The following is a 20,873-nucleotide window of genomic DNA, read 5'->3' on the forward strand; positions in this document are numbered from 1 at the left end:
ATAGTTTTATTAAGATATAATTCACAGGGGCGCCTGGGTGGCTCAGTGGGTTAAGCCGCTGCCTTCAGCTCAGGTCATGATCTCAGGGTGCTGGGATCGAATCCCGCATCGGGCTCTCTGCTCAGCAGGGAGCCTGCTTCCCTCTCTCTCTGCCTGCCTCTCCATCTACTTGTGATTTCTCTCTGTCAAATAAATAAATAAAATCTTAAAAAAAAAAAAGATACAATTCACAGACCATGCAATTCAAATACACACATAGAACATAGGATTCGGGGTTCATAGGATTCAGCCATCACAGGCCAGAGTTTGGGTATTTCCACCATCCTCCCCAAGTCCCTCACATCCTTTTGTAATCTGTCTATTACCATCTCCAGCCCCGGGCGACCACTGATCGATCTGCTTTCTGTCTCTATGAATGTGCCCGGTTTAGATGTTCTGTATACACGGAATCGTATGCTATACGGTCTTTCGTGTCTGGCTTCTTTCGCCCGGCATGATGTCTCAAAGCTCATCCCCCTCATAGCAGGTGTCCGAGCTTGGTTCCTTTTTTACAGCCGAGTAATAGTCCATTGTATGGACAGACCACATTGGGTTTTTCCGTTTACCCGTCGATGGATATTTGAGTTTTTCCCACTTTTGGGGCATGCTAGATACTGCTGCTCTGAACATTTCGCATACAGGTTTGTGTGAGGCCAGACGTGTTCGTTTCTCTTGGATGTGGCATCCCTGGGTTGTGTGGTGTGGAATTAAATAGACTGCCCGCATAAGAATGAGCAAAGGGTATTTATTCGGAGCTCGCTGTAGTAAAGGGAGTCAGCCGCCATCATCCCCAGTTAGCAGACTCGAAGCTTTATTGTGAGATAGAGGGAAGGCTTCAGGTGTGTCCCCGCTGGAGGCTGTTGGCACCTAGAAGGAAGCATTCCCTAAGATTGGTTAGGGATGCATGCTTGGTTTTCTCAGTTGGTTCTAAGACGTCAGGGCAAAATGGGACACCTGGTTGGCTCAGTAAGTAGAGCGTGCGACTCTTGATCTTGGAATCATGAGTTTGAGCCCCACCTTGGGGGTAGAGTTTACTTAATTTTTTTTTTCTTAAAAAGGGGTGCCTAGGGGCACCTGGGTGGCACAGTCGGTTGGGCATCTGACTCTTGGTTTTGACTCAGGTTGGGATCTTGTGGTCATGGGATTGAGCCCTGCATCAGGCTCTGCACTCAGCCCAGAGTCTGCTTGAGAGGCGCTCTCTCTCTCCCTCTGCTCCTCCTGCTAGTGTGCACATGCTCTCTCTCTGTCTTTCTGAAATAAATAAATAAATCTTTAATAAAATAAAATAAAAAGCGGTGCCTGGCTGGCTCAGTCAGTAGAGTAAGCGACTCTTGATTTTGGGCTTGTGAGTTGGAACCCCACATTGGGCATAACGAAGACTTGAATCTTAAAAAGAAAAGAAAAAGAAGTAGGGATGAAAATCAGAGAAACTGTCTATTATTAACCCAGTTCTAGCCATTTGGGTTTGGTTGTTATGGGGCTGACTTCCTACTAGCTGCTAGACCTCGGGGTCAGACTTCCTTTGAGGCTCGTTGATCATGGGTTGACCATTTTTCTATATGGTCCTGCCATGGTCTGTTTAGGGGTAACTGAGTTTAGCCATTTGAGAAATTCCCAGACTGTTTTCCCAAGCGGCTGCATGACTTCACAGTCCCGTGTCTGTAGAGCCTGGAGGTCCTCTGCCTCTGTGGCCTCCAGCCCTGGAACCCTGTCATCCCTTCTGCTGGCAGCGGCCCTTGCCTTGATTCTCTGGCTTACTGAGTAGTGGTCTCCGAAGCTGTTTCTGGAAAGGGCTTGTTTGCCAGGCCCCTGGCTGGGTCCTGAGATAGGGGTCAAATGGGGGTGTTCTGTGCCCTGGGAGTGGGAGTGGAGTGAGTGCCCCAAAGGGGGGAGGGTGACGGTTCAAATCCCTGCCCCGCTGCCTGCTGAGGGCCAACATCCTAGTCCCCGGAACATGCTGTATCTCCAGCCATGGATGCAGTGACCCACGACGCAGGTTGGCCATGTCCCCGCGTGTCCCCCCAGCCTTCCAGCAGCTGGTGTGTCCTGCGCTTCACATGGGGTTTTGAGACTTGTGCCTTGAAGCCCTTCCAACCCCGAGTGAGCACATTGCATGCGCTTCTGCCTCCAGATCCACGGCTCCCAGGACTTTGACATCTGTGTGAAGGACATGATCCCTACTGATGTCCCCGAACACTTCCGGGGCACCGTCAGCATCTGGGCCACAGTGACCAGTGTGGACGGGAGCCAGCAGGTGGCGTTTGATGCCTCCACCCCCGTCCAGAGGCAGCTGGTGGACGTCCGCTACTCCAAGGACACCAGGAAGCAGTTCAAGCCAGGCCTGTCCTACGTGGGGAAGGTAAGCGCTGGGGGGACAGCGCCTGGTGGGGGGCCACCGGAGCATGCGGGCTCTGCACTGCCTGCCCCCCAGCTCCACTCAAGGACCACGGTGAAGCCTCTGCGGAGACACTGTGGGTCCACAGTGGGTACGCCGGTGAAGACGGGGTCCTTTAATTACACTGTGTAACCTTGGCTTTTGGTGTCCGAGGGCTGCATTGCAGAGAGTGGCAAAAGCCGGTACCCCAGAGTGAGGGGCTCTGGACATTTTGCTCTGCCTGAAAGGATATTCTCCAGACCAAGACTTGGCATAGCCATTTGTTAAGTCAGTTTCTCGAAGACAGTGCCTTTCTTACTTGGGTTGACTTTTTTTCTGGACAAACTAGCATCCAAAAGAATGCTCCCCGCCCAAAGCAGATCTTCTGCCCCTGAGACAACTGACTCAGATCCCCGGGGAGGGAAGTGACATTTTGAATAGACTCCCACGTCCTACCCCCACCCACCATGCCATGCTTAGACACCGTTAGGTTTTAGGTGACCAGAAACCCAAGATCCTTATCCTAACTGTTGCACTGGGCATTTGTGTCCTGCGGGGGAAAGGCCATTGGCGCCCAGTGTCACCCCAGAGGGAGGGAAGCTGGTGGCACCCCTGACCTCAGCCTTGCCCACCGCCTGCATCTCTGGCCCCTCTTGCCCTCTGTGGGTCACTCACAGGATCCTGCTGGTCTGTCCTCATGCTGTGTCCTGCTACTCCCTCTCTGTTCTGAGATCTCCTTCCTCTCTGTGCCCGGATCCCAGTCCCTCCTGTCCGCACACAGAGACACACCTGTGTGCCCCTGGCTTTGAGGGTCCCGGCTTGTAAAGAAGCTAAAGCCCAAAGAGCAGGGTCAGAATGTGCATGAAGAAAGGGCTTGGGCTGTCAGATCAATGAAAGGGAGCATTTCACGTACAGCCTGGAGATCCTCCACCATCGGCATTAAATACCAGAGCTGTAAGTGGGGATCATGCAGGCAGAAGCCCCTGTCACTCTGTCACCAAGTATCTAGACAAGCGAGGGACTAATATAGGGTCCTTTGGGGCCCACGGACTATATTTCTTTCACACCATTCCTGTCTTTTTTTCTTTAGAGGTTTTATTTATTTATTTATTTATTTTAAGATTTTATTTATTTATTTGACAGAGCGACATCACAAGCAGGCAGAGAGGCAGGCAGAGAGAGAGAGGAGGAAGCAGGCTCCCTGCTGAGCAGAGAGCCCGACGCGGGACTCAATCCCAGGACCCTGAGATCATGACCTGAGCTGAAGGCAGCGGCTTAACCCACTGAGCCACCCAGGCGCCCTAGAGGTTTTATTTATTTGAGAGAGAGGGAGAGCACGCACATGTGCAGAGGGGAGGAGTTGAGGGAGAGGGAAAAGCAGGCTTCCCGCTGAGCGGAGAGCCCAACTGGGGGCTCGATCCCAGAGACCCGGGATCATGACCTGAGCCAAAGGCAGATGCTTCATCCACTAAGCCCCCCAGGCACCCAATCCACTGAGCCCCCAAGGCACCCCACCATCCCAGTCCTGAACCCCTTGTTCTAACTCCCTTTACTGCCTGTCTGAATGAGGTCTGAACATCACATGGAATGTTCGTAGCATTGCCCGTGCTGTTCCTACCCTGGCGTGGCCCCAGGCCAATGGCCAGCACGTGGTGATTCCTACACTGTGATTTGAACACGGAGACCAGTGGGCTAGAATTCAGAGCGCCGAAATAAATCCACACCCGGGATGGATACTGAGTCCCCGGATGTTCCCCTCACCGGTGCCTGGGATACCCTGCTTCCGGTTAGCTGTCTACAGCTTCTCCACACCAGTAGCCTCCAACTGGGACACACCTGAAGCCATCCCTCTTTCTCGCTCTAAGGCTTTCCCACTTCACCTGCTTTTCTGGCTCAGCCAAACACCACTGGTGTTGGCTGGGACTCTCTTCCTGCAGCAGGCTCCGAGTAAATACCCTTTACCCATTCTCTGTCAGGTGGTCTTCATTTAATTCCACACCACGTGGCCCAGGAGGTCCACTTCACCACGAGGACCCAGGCTAGCGGCCAGCACGTGGTGGCTTCTACCTTGTGACTCATTTGCCAAGTCCAGGGTTGTGACGGTCCTCCCACCCGGCCCACCCATCTCTAAGTGATTCAAAGTTCTAGTTCTTCATGTTAGGTCTATGATCCATTTTTAACTTTTGTAGATGGGGTAAGGTAGGGGTTCACTTTCATTCTTTCATGTGTGGGTTTCCAGTCGTCCCAGCCCCATTTGTTGAGGAAACTTCTTTCCCCATTGGATGGTCTTGGCACCCCTGTTGAAAACCAATTCACCATGGATGTGTGGGTTTGTGTCTGGAATCTTGGTTCTGTCCCATCGATCGCTATGTCTCTTCTATGCCAATACCACGTTGTCTTGATTATTGTAGCTTCCTAGTGAGTTTTGAAAATTGAGACACGGGGGCTCCTGGGTGGCTCAGTCAGTTAATTGACTGCCTTCAGCTCAGATCATGATCCCGGGGTCCTGGGATTGAGCCCCACATAAGGCTCCCTGCTCGGTGGACAGCTTGCTTCTCCCTCTCTCTCTGCCTACCGCTCTGCCTAGTTGTGATCTCTCTATCTCTCTGTCAAATAAATAAATAAAATCTTAAAAAATAAAAAATAAAAAATTACAATTTAAAAAAAGGGGGCGCCTGGGTGGCTCAGTGGGTTAAGCCGCTGCCTTCGGCTCAGGTCATGGTCTCAGGGTCCTGGGATCGAGTCCCGCATCGGGCTCTCTGCTCAGCGAAGAGCCTGCTTCCCCCTCCCTCTCTGCCTGCTTCTCTGCCTACTTGTGGTCTCTCTCTCAAATAAATAAATAAAATCTCAGGAAAAAAAAAGAAGAAAATTGGGACATGTGAGTTCTCCTTGGTTCCTCTTTTGCTTGATTATTTTGGTTATCTGGGGACCCGTGCAATTCCCTGTGAGTTTTACTGTCAGCTTGACTTCTCGGGGGAAGTTGGCTGGGGGATTAGATCAGTTTGGGGAGCAGAGCTGCCTTGACCGTATTGAATCTTTGGTGACCCTTCCAGGTGGAGCTGTCCTACCCGGATGGCAGCCCAGCCGAGGGGGTGACGGTCCAAATCCGAGCAGAGCTGACACCAAAGGACAACCTCTACACCATCGAATCTGTGTCCCGGGGAGGTCTGGTGGGGTTTGAAATCCCCTTCATCCCCATGTCAGCGCAACACGTGTGGCTGGAGGTGGGTGAGTTGCTTGGACCTGTGTCATTCAGCCACTAGACACAGCCTTGGTGCGTTCCCCAGTCCATGGTTGGGCACCATCTCGGTGGACCTGTGACCTACAGTTGCCCTGAGGGAGTTTACAGCCTTTGAGGGGAGTCTGGAGGATGGATAACCAGCCCATCCCAGGGCAAGATGGGAGGTCAAGGACAGGTGAGTGCTCCTGGCTCTGTCATGCTGAAGGTGGCTGGATCTCATCCTGTGGACTCCTGACCTTGGGGAGGGTCATCCAGGCTGCTCCTGGGAGGGTAGGACGGTATGCAGAAGCCAGAGGCCAGGCTGAGTCCTTTGGGAAGTTTTGGAGGAGGAGGGAGCTGGCAGGGTGCCCCTGACCTCACCAGGGTACTTGGGATTTACTCAGAAGGCAGCATCAGGGAGACAGAGTTGATCTGACTTTGAATACCCAGTGGTTGCTCTGGTAACCATCATGGGAGGGTACCTGGGAGTAGCACAGGTAGGTGGACAGGACGCAATGACAGAGAGGCCACCAAGCCTGGAGCTGTGAAGGTAGAATGGGCAGAATAGGAGGTCCCATTGTCAGGGGAGGGAGGAGCAGGAGTGCTAGAAGGTGGTGTCCCAGTACCCCCTGCCCTGGCTCTGTGGCGGCCTCATGGGCTCTGGGTGGCAGGGAAGGGGTGGGAGGCAGCCTAGAGTAAATGTGTAGGTGGGAGCCGAGGACACTTGGGGTGACTGTGTCCTCTGTGGGGCGGCATGTTCTTACAGACTTTTAACCATCCAAGTTGCACATTCAGGGGTCTCTAGGCTACAGCTCTCCAATGGGCTACAAATTCGTTACTACAATTACAGCTTTTTTTGTTCAATGATCAAAAGACACCCCTTTGTTTCCATTAGTCCCCTAGCAATTAAGTTGCCGCAAAGCCCCGAAATACTACAAATACCAGAATTAGCTGAATAAATTTTCTGTCTCATAGATACATGTCTAAAAATTAGCTTTTCCCCAAAATGGCACTTTAATAGAAAGGTATTCTGTTAATGTTATTAAATACTGATTAGGAAAAGGTCTTTAATTCTTTTAAACGGAAAACGAATGGTAACTGTTAATGATTTTTACTTTCTTTGTTTTTTAAAAGATGTATTGATTTATTTTGGAGATAGAGCATGAGTGGAGGGGAGGGGCAGAGGGAGAGGAACAAGCTGATGTGGGGCTCTATCCCAGGACCTTGAGATCAGGACCTGAGCCAAAATCAATTCAGACGCTTAACCGCCAGCACCACCCAGGTGCCGCTAATTACTTTTTAACGGAGTGTAACTGACACATCGCTATATGTTGGTTTCGGGTGGACGCCTGAGTCCGTCCATATTCCCTCCTGTCATGAAACAGTCACCATGGTAGGTGTGCTCAACAACCCATGTCACACATCGTTATACACTTTCTTTTCTTCTTGTGAGAAATTTGGAGATCTGCTCTTTGCAACTTTCCAAATATATAGTACGATATCGTTAACTATGGTCACCACGCTGGACATGCGTTCCCCGAGGCTTATTTTTTCACTGGAGATTTGTGTCTTTGGCAATCACAGTTTTATTACAGTGAAGTGACAGATTAGGACCCAAGAGAGTGAGGCAGGGGCCCCTGGGTGCCTCAGTGGGTTAAGCGTCTGCCTTTGGCTCAGGTCATGATCCCGGAGTTCTGGCATCAAGCCCTGTGTCAGGCTCCCTGCTAGTGGGGAGCCTCCTTCTCCTTCTCCCTCCACTCTCCCTGCTTCTGCTCTGTCAAATAAATAAGTAAAACCTTTAAGAAAACACAGCTCTCGTCGGTTGGGAGACCCCGGGGCCTTTAAAGTCTACCTCCCGGAAACTAGAGACAAAGTGAACCAACTTCTTTATTCCTGATCCCACAGAAATCTTCGATCTGTACTTCTGTCCTCTCCCTGTGTTGCCCTCTAGTCTTTCAGCAGCACGTGAAGGGAACAGGCTCAAAGCCCACGGGAACAAGAGCTGTGTAACCGCAGGGCTTAGTGGGGTGGGGTAGGGGGTTGGAGGGTTGGGGGGGAAGGGCTTGAGCTCAGGGAGCGTCAGGGTCCAGAGCCCCGGGGCTGCTGTCCCACACGGTTGCTCCTTCTGTCTACTTTCTTTGTGGTCCCTTTCCAGGCCTGTTATCCTCTCTGAGAAGCCACCAGGGCCACCAGCAAGCCAGAGAGGGGGTAGGGGATGGGGAGGGCTTCCTAATATGCCCGTGATGAAACTGGCTCTTGGTGGCCTCACGAGTGACCTGCGTCTGCGTGAACGCCCTCTCCCCACCCCAACACCCTGGGACCAGTCTTGGTCACTTGCTTCCTGGAGCTGAGAAACAGCACATTAAGGCACCTTGGACCCTAGTCTCTGAGAACTGGGGAGGGGGGTCCCCAAAGGCAAATGGGAACATGAGAGGGTCTTGCTGCAGGCCAGAGCAGGCAGAGGCATTCCTCAAGACCCCCTTCCTCCACCAAGCCTCCAGGCCTTGACCAAGTACCCTTGTTTCTTCAGACCAAGGTGACGGCACTCCATGGAAAGCCCGTGGGGGTCCACTACCTGCCCAGCTACTTGTCTCTCAGCAGTTGGTACTCCCCCAGCCAGTGCTATCTGCAGCTGCAGCCGCCTTCGCGCCCCCTGCAGGTAAGGCTTGCAGGCGTGTCCTCCCCCAACCCTGCCCCCCCAGGGCGGGAAGGTGGGAAGCAGTGAGCAGGGTCCTGGGACTGATGCCGCAGCCCCGCCTCCCTCCAGCAAGGGCGGAATTCCTCGGGATGAATGCCCGCCTGTCATTTCATTATGGTGAACACTTAGGCTGTGGCCCGGGGTTTACCGTGATAAACCTGGCCCCCGGGGTGCTGTCCCTGAAGATTAGCAGCTTGCCTTACGGGGTGGCACGCCTGTTACGGTCAATGAGTCAGTGTCCACGCGTCCGCTGGATTCACGGCAGTCTGCAGGGCGTGTTAGGGACCTCTCCTGGCATTGTAGGTTCCGTGGGTTTGGACAAACGTAGAATGACGCGCATCCAGCATTATAGTATCATACAGAATGGACTCAGTGCCCTGAAAATCCTCTGGGTTCCCCCCTCCCCCCACCTGTTCATTCATCCCTCCCTCCCCGCCAGCCCCCGGGTAACCACCTGTCTTTTCACGGTCTTTATCTTTCTGCCTTTTCCAGAATGTCATATCATGTTGGGAGAAGTGGAACCCCCTGGGGTTGTGTTTGGGTTGGAGGCAGAGTTTCGATACACACGCACATAGGAAGTCAGGTCACGAGATTTATATACAGATCGCAGAGTGGGGTGGGTGGGTGCGCAGCGAGCTCGGCGGGTTCGGGGAGGGCAGGCCTTTGCCCCAGGTCCCACGGCAGCAGGAGATGGACAGCAGGGCAGCAAAGTGCCTGTGACTCATAGGTGGCTGAGGAGGAGGTCACTAACATTTTGGGGGTCAGTGCTAAGTGGTTATTTTAAAAGGCACGTGGGGGAAAATGATGGAGCCAGAATCCCAAGCTCGGGTCCTCATCCGAATGTCCAGACTCAGCGTGTGAGCAGCTGGTCAGGCCATCAGATGCCCAGGCAGCAACTCAGAACAGCTGTTTTCCATCCGATGTAGACTGTCATCCCCCCCTTAACCGTGGGGATACATCCCTACATTCCCAGTGGCTCCCCGATATGGCGCATAGTACCAAACCCTAGCTGTATGTTCTTTCCTATACATATGTGCCTACGACACAGATTGACTTACAAATCAGGCACAGTGAGATGATTACCAACAATAATTCATGATAAAACAGAACCAGCGTAATAATATACTGTAATAAGAGTCACAGGACTGTGGCTTCTGTCTCCCAAAATATACTGTACTGTGCCCAGCCCGCCTGTGATCCCACCGTGGTGTAAGGTCTGCACCAGGGGATGAAGGAGGGCGTTGTGACGTGGCGTTCGGCGGCCCCTGACCTTCCCATGACATGTCAGAAGGAGCATCTGTTTCCAGACCCCCGTGGATGGCGGGTAACTGAAACCATGGATAAGGGGAATGGCTGTAGTTGGAGCCGTACCGCACGCAGCTTTCTGCTTTCTGATGAAAACATTGCTGCTTTCACTTAACACCGTGCATAGAGGGTTCTGCCCTGCCTGTCTGTCGTATGATGTGGACGAATGGTGGTTGGTTTACGCCCTCATCTCTTGAAGGGTAGATGGGTCATAAAGCACCCTCTGAGCTCCCTTAGCTGAGAGTCCTCTCGACCTTGCGCTCCCAGGCCTCGCCAGTCCTGTAGACCTCTGGCGCTCCCTTTCCGAGAGCCGCTGCCCGGAGCCGAGGCAGCTGGGGTACAGCTCAGAGGAATCATGGCACCAGGACTGCCCATTTTGGGGGCTTAATGGCCCTCTGCAGGGGTTATGAGAATGAGAAACTCGGATGAGATTGTGCCTGGCTGGGCTGGACATGCTGTTCTTGTTGTAACGCTATTCAAGCAGCAGCACGTTGAGGGGGTGCTGACCTTGGCCGCTGTCCTGCGGGGGCGGGGATTAGCCTGTCCCCAGGTGCCGGGACTGCAGTTCCTGCTAGCAGGGACTTGGCTGGGCCACTCAGACTTTCCTCTCGGAGGGACATCTCCATCCTGCCTGAGTGGGGTCAGCAGGCTCCGGCCCCCTCACCCCCACGACTGTCACCGAGGGGCCCTGGGCACAACTGCAGGGCATTGAGACAAGAGCGGCCCTGCTGGGTCCAGCCTGGGCTCTGGTTTCCCCTTCCTTCAGCTCCGAAGCGCAAGCCAGTCTTTCAGGATTACTGTGATGCCATGCTTTTTTCTCTTTTCCGACATCTGAAACCCAAGGGGACTTTTGTTGAGGTGTCTTTTTATAAGGTGGACATATACAAACTTAGAAATAATAAAAAATGGTATAACCACGCCTTTCACCTAGATTTATGAATTAACATTTTGCCTCTGTCATCCATCCTCCCACTCACCGCCCACTTGTCCACCTACCCACCCACCCAGCCGTCCACCTGTCCGTCCATCCACCCATCCCCCCACCCATCCACCTGCCATCCATCTATTCCCTTAGACTTTTTTTTTTTTTTGCTGCAACATTGGAAAATAAGTGACAGATACCATGATGCTTCACTCTGAAATCCTTGAGCATAACATGTCCTAGAAGTGACATTCTTCAGCATGATCTCAAGGCTCTTGTATCTAAGAAAATTACGTTAACTCACGATGCAGTTTAATTCACAGGCAATATTCCCATTTTCGAAGATGTCCCCAAAGATGTAACTTATATCTTGCGTGTGAACACCCGTGCACGACTACACAGTCTTGTGCACACATGTGTAAGTGTGCCGCCATCTGCATGTGCCTCTGGGAATGAGCGTGTGTGCATGCGTGCATGTGCGCGCGTGCGCGTGTGTGTGTGTGCGTGTGTGCACGTGTGTGTGCACGCATTTCAGGATCCATTGACATGTTGCGTTTGGCTCTCCTGTGTCCATAGTTGCTCTTGATCGGGAACAGTCCCTACCTCTGCCTTTTCATCGCCATGACTTTTGTGAAGAATTCAGGCCCGTGGTCTTGTAGAGGATCCCACATTCTGCATTAGAATCAGGCAGAATGGCTACATCTGTGCTGCTCTCATGGGGTCCCGGCAAGAGGCACAGATTGAGAACGCACCACCGTTGCTGGAGCTGATTTTACCCTGGGGTCGGGTCTGATTCCTCCCGCTCTTTCCCCTTGCGGGGGAGTCTGCTGAGTAATCGGGGTGACCATCTGAGATCCGAGCCACAATGTCCTGACGCCCCAGCAAACTCCTTCCCACCCCCGTGCCGTGCCTTTAGCGTCACTGACAATCCATTGCTATAGTCCATTATCGCCAGAGGCGCTGCGTGGTGGCGGCTCTGAATTCTGTCCTTCCTTCTGCGTTTATTAGCTGGTATTCCTCTGTACAAAGAAAGAACTTTCTGTCCCTCCTCCCTACGGTTGTTTTTGTTGCTGTGCAGTGGTTCAGGGTATGTTACTGACTTAGGGACTTAAAAAAAAAAAATCGCTCAATATGTTCTAATTTGTTACCCTACTTTCTTTATTTTAAATTTTGGAATAACTTTTAAGATTTTTAGAAGAGTTGCTCAGACAGTGCAGAGAGATCCTGCATATCCTACTGTCAGCTTCCCTGCTGATTTTAAGTTTTAGGAAATTGTCTTTTCACTGTTGCATTGTGAGAGTTTTTTTTATGTGTTCTGGACTCTAAACCCTTAGCAGATCTATGAGCAGGGATGCTCGGGGTCTGGGGTTTTTACTGGGGGGCAGGGATGGGCAGTTGCAAAGCCCTGGGTGACCACCTGCATAGCCGACCTCAGTCCTGGTCCCTCCAGACGTGACACTGATACAATGTGATGTAGCACCCCTGCCCCAGCTCTCATCAATTATATTATCAGTATCTGGTGTGGCCTGAGGCCTTGAGTAGACAAAGATGCTTACCAGGCAGGGCATTTCAGAGACTTAAGAGATCCCCTCTGGGGCGCCTGGCTCATGGGTTAAGCCGCTGCCTTCGGCTCAGGTCATGATCTCAGGGTCCTGGATCGAGTCCCGCATCGGGCTCTCTGCTCAGCAGGGAGCCTGCTTCCTCCTCTCTCTCTCTCTCTGCCTGCCTCTCTGCCTACTTGTGATCTCTCTCTGTCAAATAAATAAATAAAAAATCTTAAAAAAAAAAAAAGAGAGAGAGATTCCCCTCTGGGGGGTGAGGGGATGGGTTGGGGGACAAAGGCCAGACCTCTCTTTGGGCCAGGGTCACTTCTTTGCTGCACCCCACCTCGTCGAGAGCTTCCACACTGGTAGAACGCTCCGTCCTTCTATAGCCCTGGTCGCTGAGCCACGGCTAAGGCTGCCACGGGGGCACGGCCACTGCCCACTGCCACGATGCTCCATTCTCGGGTCTGAGGCCAGAGACCCTGCCCTGGCCATGTCCTGGCCTCCTCGTGGCCCCAGAGCAGCCCACTGTCCCAGGCTGTGGGGTGCCAGGCAGGGCTCCCCATGCTGCGTGTCTCCCCCAGGTGGGAGAGGAAGCCCATTTCCCCGTGAAGTCCACGTGTCCCTGCAACTTCACCCTGTACTACGAGGTGGCTGCGCGGGGCAACATCGTGCTCTCAGGCCAGCAGCCCGCCCCCGTCACCCTGCAGAGAAGCCGGCGTGCTGCCCCAGGGACCCCCATCCGCGTAATGCACCTTTCTGAGACAGGTGAGCCCAGCTTCCGGCAGGAGTTCCTCGTTCCTTCTGAACCACTGAGACAGGGGCAGGTCACCTTGGAAAGGAGGGATAAGCAGGGCTCAGCTGGATCACTCTCCCCGCGCTCTGCAGGGGGCTGAGCAGCACCCGGCCCCGCCCACTAGATGCACTCCCAAATCGTGACACCCCAAAGTGTCCCCTGGGGCGGTAGCACGGCCCTGGCTGAGAACTGGTGACCGGCGTGATGCTTCGGGAATCCTATCCGCCCCCATCCTTTTAGGTTTCCATTCCCTTCTAGGTGAAGTAATGGGGGTGTGAGTATCCATGGAGCTCTCGCCCGGGGGCCAGCCCCTCCCCCTGCGGTGCCCCATGTCCCCTTCAGGGCAGCCTGAGGCATTGGTGGTCCCATCATGGGCTGCTGGATTCTCATGCTTCTCCCCACCTTTGACTGGTCCTAGAGCCTCCTCCTGCCCCTGCAGCCGAGGTCAACGTGTGTGTGACCTCCCTCCGGCTGGCCGTGAGCCCCAGCATGGTCCCCCTGGGCCGCCTGCTCGTCTTCTACGTCAGGGAGAATGGAGAAGGGGTTGCCGACAGCCTCCAGTTTGCCGTTGAGACCTTCTTTGAAAACCGGGTAGAGCATGGGGAACTAGCCAGGGAAGCAGGAGGGGCGGGGACAGGGAAGCGCTGTCCGGGGGTGTCTGTGCCCAGGTGGGCTGCACATGGCTGCCTTTGGGATCCCAGAGGGTGTCCGAGGCGGGATTGCAAGGGCTGCCCTGCCTTCAGGAGTAATTATGACATAAGTTGCATCTTTACTTCTCGGAAAGTCCCCCAGAGGGGGATTGCATTAAACCCACAAAGGGAAAGCGGTCCACTGTTCTCTGTCCCCGCTGGGTTCCAAACCTAAGGGACACTGTTCCAGTCCCCAGCAGTGGGCTCAGCCTTCTGCCCCACCTCTCTGCATCCTTTGAAAATGGCTGCCCCAAGCCCTCAGCCAGCACCTGTCTCCCCCACCTCTCCCCTCCTCTCCCATCCTCTGCATAGAATGTTCCAGTCACACCAGCCTTGTTCCTAGCATTCTGCCTCCTGGCCTTGTCCTTGCCTGGGCAGCAAGGCCATGGTCCCCACTGAGCTGGTGAGGGCCAGCACTCACTGGCAGGTGGAGAGGTTGGCCAAGTTCTGGATTTCTCTGCTGTGTTTGGGTCCAGGTTTCACTGACATATTCGGCAAACGAGACCCAGCCTGGGGAGGTTGTGGACCTGAGGGTCAGGGCTGCGAGGGGCAGCTGTGTGTGTGTCACTGTGGTGGACAAGAGCGTCTACCTGCTCAGGTCTGGATTCCAGCTGACTCCGGCGCAGGTGCGTGGGGGCCCTCGAGCGTGGGTCCAGCACCCCCACAGCGGGGTTGGGGGTGGGGTTCTCCCTTTCCAGTAAGTGAAGGGGCTCATATGAGTCTAGATTCTTTCTTTCACTGGGGAGCCCAGTCCCTGATGGATTCTTTGTGAGTTGAAAGATCTCGGGATCAAATTCCTCAGATTCTTGCGATGTAACATCGTCCAGGCCCTACCTCTCCAGCCCCCCTGCCCGTCTTTAGAAGGGGCCGGTGACCCCGGTGCCCAACACCTAAGATGGTCTCCAAGTGATATTCGCGAAAGGAGGTTGAGATAGGAGCATGCCAGACCCCCGAGACCCGGTTGGGGTTGACAAGAAACCTCCAGTCAACCAGGCCCTCTCTCCCTTTGCCTGTAGGTCTTCCAGGACTTGGAAGAGTATGATGTTTCTGATGCCTTCGGGGCATCCCGGGATGATGGGTCTTTCTGGTGGCCCGGACTGGCAGCCCGACGACGCCGGCGCTCCTCCATCTTCCCATGGCCCTGGGGCAGCACCAAGGACTCCGGGTCTGCCTTCGCTGTAAGGACAGGTGGTTTTAGACCCACCACCCCCTTCCAAGCGCCTCTCACTATGGAACACAGAAGGGCCACAGAGATGGTCAGGGGGGAGGTGTTTCCAAATTTTTATTGGGGCAGCGCTAATGTTTGACTCTCCTAGATGGATCCTCCCAGTTTGCACAGCAGACGGGGTGCAGAACGGTATGAGTGTTGACCTATAACTTGAACTTGAGAAGGAGCAAAGACATTAGGGTGCTTTGCTGGAAGGAAAACCTTCACCCTGGGAGCTGACAGGGGCCCACCCCAACATTTGTAGCTCACATCCATCCTCCTCCTTCTGAGCTGTGGGGGCTGGGGACCCCAAGGGGTGCAAGCATCATGCTCGATCATGCCGGGAGCCCGCTGGCTGTCTCCACTCGAATGCATGGCCCATTGTGGCTGCTTTTCATCCCAGTTTTACAATCATTTAAAATGCATCATTTTTCTCCTGTTTTTATTATGGAAGATACTCAGACTTAGAGAAAAGTTTGAACAAATTAACAAACACCTGTATGCCCACTACCTAGATCCCACTATTAACATTTTGCTGCTGTAGCTAGAAAGTGCATTCCACATCTCTGTCTGTGTCTGTATTGAGTTGCATATCAGCCACACATTTGGTGACAGCCTGGCAGCTTTTGGAATTAAGAGGTGATGCCTCGGACTTTACACTCCCTGTTCCTGAAGGAGAGCTGACCAGCAATTGAGTTGCTCTCAGTTTTTAAAAGATTTTATTTATTTGAGTCAGAGATAAAGAGAGAGAGAGAGAGAGAGAGAGAACACGTGTGCACAAGTGAGGGGAGGGGCAGAGGGAGAAGCAGTCTCCCCGCTGAGCAGGGAGCCCAGCGCAGGGCTCGATCCCAGAGCAGGGCTCCATCCCAGAACCCTGGGATTGTGACCTGAGCTGAAGGCAGACGCTTAATGATTGAGCCATCCACGTGCCCCCAAATGAACCATTTTAAAGTGGGCAATTGGGTGGCATTTAGGCCACTTACAATGTTGGGCAAGCAGCACCTCTGTCTAATTCCAGAACATTTTCATCCCCTCAAGAGGAAACCCCATCCCCACGAGTGGCCACTCCCTGCCCCCAGCAACCACGAATCTACTTTCTGTCTCTGTGGATTTGCCTGTTCTGGATGTCTCCGGTAAACGGAGTCCTACATGTGGCTCTTTGTCTGGGTCATGGATGTGCTGGCCTCCCTGCTGCTCTGCTCTGCATAGTCACTGGGTCCCATGACCCCCCCCCCCCAGCCTGGTCACCAAGCCCAGAGCAGAGGCCTGACTCCCCCAGAGCCACAACGCAGCGGTGATGTCGGGCTCGGAGCCCCGAATGGATGGAACCATTGGGGCCGTTTTGTCTGCTTGCCCACCTGGGTTCTGGGCATTGTCTGTTGCTTAGGAAACAGGCCTGGTGGTGATGACCGACCTGGTGAGCCTGAACCACCGACAGGATGGCAGCCTGTACACCGACGAGGCTGTCCCTGCCTTCCAACCCCACACGGGGAGCCTGGGGGCTGCAAGCTCCTCTAGGCAACCCCCCAGGTAATTGCCACCTCGCGCAGGGCTGTCTGACCTCGTCCTGTGGACCTCGGGGGCTGGATGGTTATAGCACCCCTTTTCCCCAGTTGTTATAATGGAAAATGTCTTCAGAGAATGCTTGCTGTCCCCTGGGGGCAAAGTCACTACTGACCACACCTGGCCACACCTGACTATGTAGGGGGTGGGGGTGCAGAGGGAGGAAGGTGCATCAGGAGCAGAGCTCCCTGGGACAGAGGGTTTGGGGTGGAGAGGTAAGGTGGGGTTTGACTCTTCCTCTCCCAGGGATTCTGCTTAGAAAATTCTTTCTATTTACCTCTTTCCTCCACCTGGTCCCTCGTCTCCCTTCTCCTCCTCTCTCTCCCCTTTTTTCCTTCAAGTTTCTGCTTTTTTGAGTTGGACACCAAGTAATGCTTTTCAGTGTCTTGTTTTAACTCAACACATTTAAGCCTTTCAAAGGTTATGAATTTCCCTCAGAGTGCCGCTGTTGCAGCACCCAAGTTGTGCTGTGAAGCATTTCCGTTCCTGCTTGATTCCAAAGAGGTGCTAACTTTTTTTGCACTGGGACTTATCCAGAAGTGGATCTGTTTTAAACTTTCAGAGTGATATTTAAATTATTTTTAATTTGTTTTATAAATTTGTGTCAATCACGCATTATGGCCGGTGAACGTGGTCTTTGTTACCCACTGTCTGGTTCTTCCTTTGGAGGCTTTTTGTGTGGCCAGATTTTGTAAAGGCGTGTGTCTTCTTGAAAAGAAGATCCCAGGCCCCATCCACTCTGCACAAGGCTCCTCATGCATACTTGAGTCAAGCCTACAGATGGGGAAGGCCAGATCTTTCATGTTCTTGCTCACTTCTCATTTGTCTGTTCGCTGACTTATCGATGACAGAGAGGGGTTCACATCTCCCCTTAAGATTTGTGGCTTTGTCCTTGTCCTGGAAAGCTTTGTTTTGCAGGTGGTGGTGTGTTTCTCCTCTCTCCTGTCTCCTCTTTCTCCTTCCCTTCTCTCCCACCCCCTTCTTTGGCTGCCTCTCTCACTCCCTTCTCAAGCCCAGCTGTCAGCCAGCTAGCTAGGGAAGGGGGAGTGTTCTGAAGACATTGGCTCCCCACTGTCGCTGGCTTTAGGGACTGGCATGGGGGAGGCAGGGCTTGGCTTTACTCCCTCCTGCTCACTCCTGCAAGAGGGATGCAGAACCAAGGGGCTGGGGTTGGGGTCTGTGTGGTCAGTAGTGCCACAAGATCTGGTATCTCTGGAAACCCTGAGGTTGGGCCCCACACTCCTCAGTCCTTGTTCTGAGCCAGAAGTGGCCTGGGGACCTCCCACCCTGGCAGGCCTGTCCACAAAAGCCCTCTCCATCTTTCACACCCTCTCCATCTAGACTGAGGTCCTGGATACCTTGTTCTCCTGGGTTCTTCCTGCCTGGGCTTCACACTTAGCAAGAGTGTGGCAGGCCCACGAGGGTCCTAGTTTCTAAACTCCACATCATGGCATGGGCAGGCCAGTCTCCCCATTGGGTACTTGGGATACATATGGAGGCTTTTCTAGTACGTAGTTGGGTGAGGGCCTTCACCCTCCAGACACCGCCTCGGGGTCCCTGCCCTCTTATGGCAGGTACCCCAAGAGGTTGGCCTAGAGTGGGCATGAAAGTAATTTTCTGAAACCTCAAACCATGAAGGCAATTGTAAATCCCAGTGCAGAAAGGCATAAGACATGCCTTTAAAGGGAAGTGTCCATGCATTTTTGTAATTGGTTTACACATCCATACATCTGTATTCTGAGGACAAGATATTTTTCTTAACCACGTGCAGTGGTTGAAACTTTTTAAGCAGTGTGAAAGTTTACATAATTAAATATAAGTCTCCTGTCTCTAGATCCTCCATTCCCTTGTTTAGAGACAACGATGCTCAATAATTTCTTAGATTTCTAGAAATTTTCTGTGCATACACAAGGATATTTTTTAAGATTTATTTATTTATTTTAGAAAGAGAGAGAGAGCGAGAGAGAGTGCATGAGCAGGACGGGCAGAGGGAGAGAATCCCAAGCAGACTCAGTGCTCAGTGTGGGGCCTGATGCAGGGCTTGATCCCAGGACCCTGAGATCATGGCGTGAGCCAAAACTAAGAGTCTGATGCTTAACTATGTCACCCAGGTGCCCCTATATGGGGATTTTAAAAAAATATTTTATTTATTTATTTGACAAAGATCACAAGTTGGCAGAAAGGCAGGTGGGAGGAGGGGAGGCAGGTTTCCTGCTGAGCAGAGGTCCTGATTTGGGGCTCTATCCCAGGACCCTGGAATCATGACCTGAGCCAAAGGCAGAGGCTTAACCCACTGAGCCAACCAAGCATCCCAGGATTTTTTTTTTTAAGGCAATGAGAGATGGGACGCCTGGGTGGTTCAGTTGATTAAGTGTCTGCCTTTGGCTTGAGTCATGGTCCCAGGGTCTTGGGCTCAAGCCCCACATTTGGCTCCCCGCTTATTGCGGAGCCTGCTTCTTCCTCTCCCACTACCCGCTGCTCCCCTGCTGTTCTCTCTCTGTGTCAAATAAATAAATCAAGTCTTAAAAAAAAAAAAAGCAATGAGAGAACACTATACGACTATTCTGAGTCTTCCTTTTCAAAGTCAACGATAAGTCTTGGAAATGGATCCATCTCAGTGCACCTCCGCTGACCTCACTCCCTTAGACTGACATGTAGCATTCTGCAGCATGAACGTACTACCAGCCGATTAACCTGGTCACCCTCCTGATGGAGATTTTTGGCTGTTTGCCGCCACAAACCAGCCCTTTGTCCTGGGGCCTGTGTCCATGAGTATTTCCAGGATGCAATCCTTGGAGAGATCCTGCAGGTTGAAAAGATGTGGAGCATTTTTAATTTGAGAAGTTCTGCCAAACTTCAAGTGAGGCTCGGTTTTATTACTATTTTTATTTTTAAAGATTTTATTTATTTGCCAGAGAGAGAGCACAAGCAGGGGGAGTGGCAGGCAGAGGGAGAAGGAGAAGCAGGCTCCCCACTGATCAGGGAGCCCAATGCTGGATTTGATCCCAGGACTCTGGGATCATCACCTGAGCCGGAGACAGATGCTTAACCAACCGAGACACCTGGGCATCCTATTATTATTTTTTTCTAATTATTATTTTAAAGAAGAAGACAGTCCTTGAGGAAGGTGGGCTGTGCGGCTCCTGTGAATGAACCCAGAATGGCAGGTGCTCTTTAGGAAACAGGGAGGGGCTGGGGGCTCAAAGTGAGATATGGAAAAACATGGCAAACCCGGGGCAGGGGCAATTTAGCAAAGGGGAGGATACTGGAGGGGGGGTGTCCCTGTGACCCTTCTTACCTTCTAAACTCAGGATGTGAAGTGCCACTGTTGAGTTAGGGTGATTCTGTCAAACCTTTGATGCACCACTTGTTCAAATCCTTATCAAGTAGAATGTTAACCCTGCCAGGTAAAAGAATTAGTGGGTTTGGGGCACCTGGGTGGCTCAGTGGGTTAAGCCTCTGCCTTTGGCCCAGGTCATGATCTCAGAGTCCTGGGATTGACCCCCGCATTGGACTTTCTGCTTAGCAGGGAGCCTGCTTTCCCCTCTCTTTTTGCCTGCCTTTCTGCCTACTTGTGATCTCTGTCAAATAAACTAACAAAATCTTAAAAAAAAAAAAAAAGAACTGGCAGGTTCTATCCTAATCAACTAGAGTGTTAATTGACAGCCAAGAGAATTAAGCCAGGACCCTATAACCGAGTCCAGTGTTAACCTTTCCAGGTAAGACTTCCTGTGTTATCTTTTACTTCGGTAGAAGTTTACCTGTCCGGTTCGGAATTAAGGTAAGTCCCACGACACTTTCTCATTTCTTTTCTAATTTTTCATAGAGCAGAGAAGAGGAAAAGGACCTTCTTCCCCGAAACATGGATTTGGCATTGTCTGAACATCAGGTACAGTGAGCTTTTCTTTTTTCTTACAGTAAGATGCCGTTTCTTCGCTGTGTTTACGGGCTGACTCAGAGGCACTCAGGCAAGTCCAGATCATTCCCAGTGGGTTTGCTTTCAGATCTGACATCAGCATCTGAGTCAGACTTTGGGCATCCTTTTCCAACACATAAAACTCAACGCCATGAAGTCCGCCCCAAATCCCGCTGTGGCCTTGGACATCTGCTCAGGAAATATGAAATGCAGGGTCTTTGTGCCTCTTACGACTCCCACTTGGGGTAACTCTATCTGCTCTGTTTGCATAACGAGCTCATTAAAATGATTACAGTTCCCTGGAACATGAACTTGACCCCCCCCCAACACCCCGCTCACTCCTCAGGGAACTCGGGCTCCTGCCCACTAAACAGGCTGCTTTTCTCAGCATATTTCCTTTCCACTTTTTTCCCCCCGTTTCAGTCCTTTCTGAAAACGCCCTGCTGTGTCAAATTCCTGCCAGATGCCGTTGGCTTATTTTTTTCTTTCAGTGCTCATGATTCGTGTCAGAACACCAACGTACCAGTAGAAGGTCATGGTGGCTTGCCCTGGGAAACTGGTTAGGCAGGAAGGTCAGATACCCTCCTGGTCTGTGGGTGG

At 52.4% G+C, this 20,873-nt stretch overlaps 1 protein-coding gene across 7 annotated transcripts in view; it reads left to right on the top strand.

Moving 5' to 3' along the window:
- CPAMD8 (C3 and PZP like alpha-2-macroglobulin domain containing 8) overlaps window positions 1-20,873 on the top strand; it is a 71,464-nt gene that overhangs the window by 14,028 nt on the left and 36,563 nt on the right. For all 7 annotated transcript variants that reach the window (XM_044253983.1, XM_044253985.1, XM_044253982.1 and 4 more), the window contains exons 11-19: window positions 2,171-2,398; window positions 5,467-5,637; window positions 8,164-8,292; window positions 12,687-12,870; window positions 13,317-13,489; window positions 14,064-14,213; window positions 14,604-14,765; window positions 16,182-16,324; window positions 20,184-20,246. In XM_044253983.1, coding sequence (XP_044109918.1) covers window positions 2,171-2,398; window positions 5,467-5,637; window positions 8,164-8,292; window positions 12,687-12,870; window positions 13,317-13,489; window positions 14,064-14,213; window positions 14,604-14,765; window positions 16,182-16,324; window positions 20,184-20,246 — 1,403 coding nt within the window. The remainder of the gene's footprint in view (window positions 1-2,170; window positions 2,399-5,466; window positions 5,638-8,163; window positions 8,293-12,686; window positions 12,871-13,316; window positions 13,490-14,063; window positions 14,214-14,603; window positions 14,766-16,181; window positions 16,325-20,183; window positions 20,247-20,873) is intronic.

This window comes from Neovison vison, chromosome 6 (assembly GCF_020171115.1).
Source record: "Neovison vison isolate M4711 chromosome 6, ASM_NN_V1, whole genome shotgun sequence".
NCBI classification, from domain to species: domain Eukaryota; kingdom Metazoa; phylum Chordata; class Mammalia; order Carnivora; family Mustelidae; genus Neogale; species Neogale vison.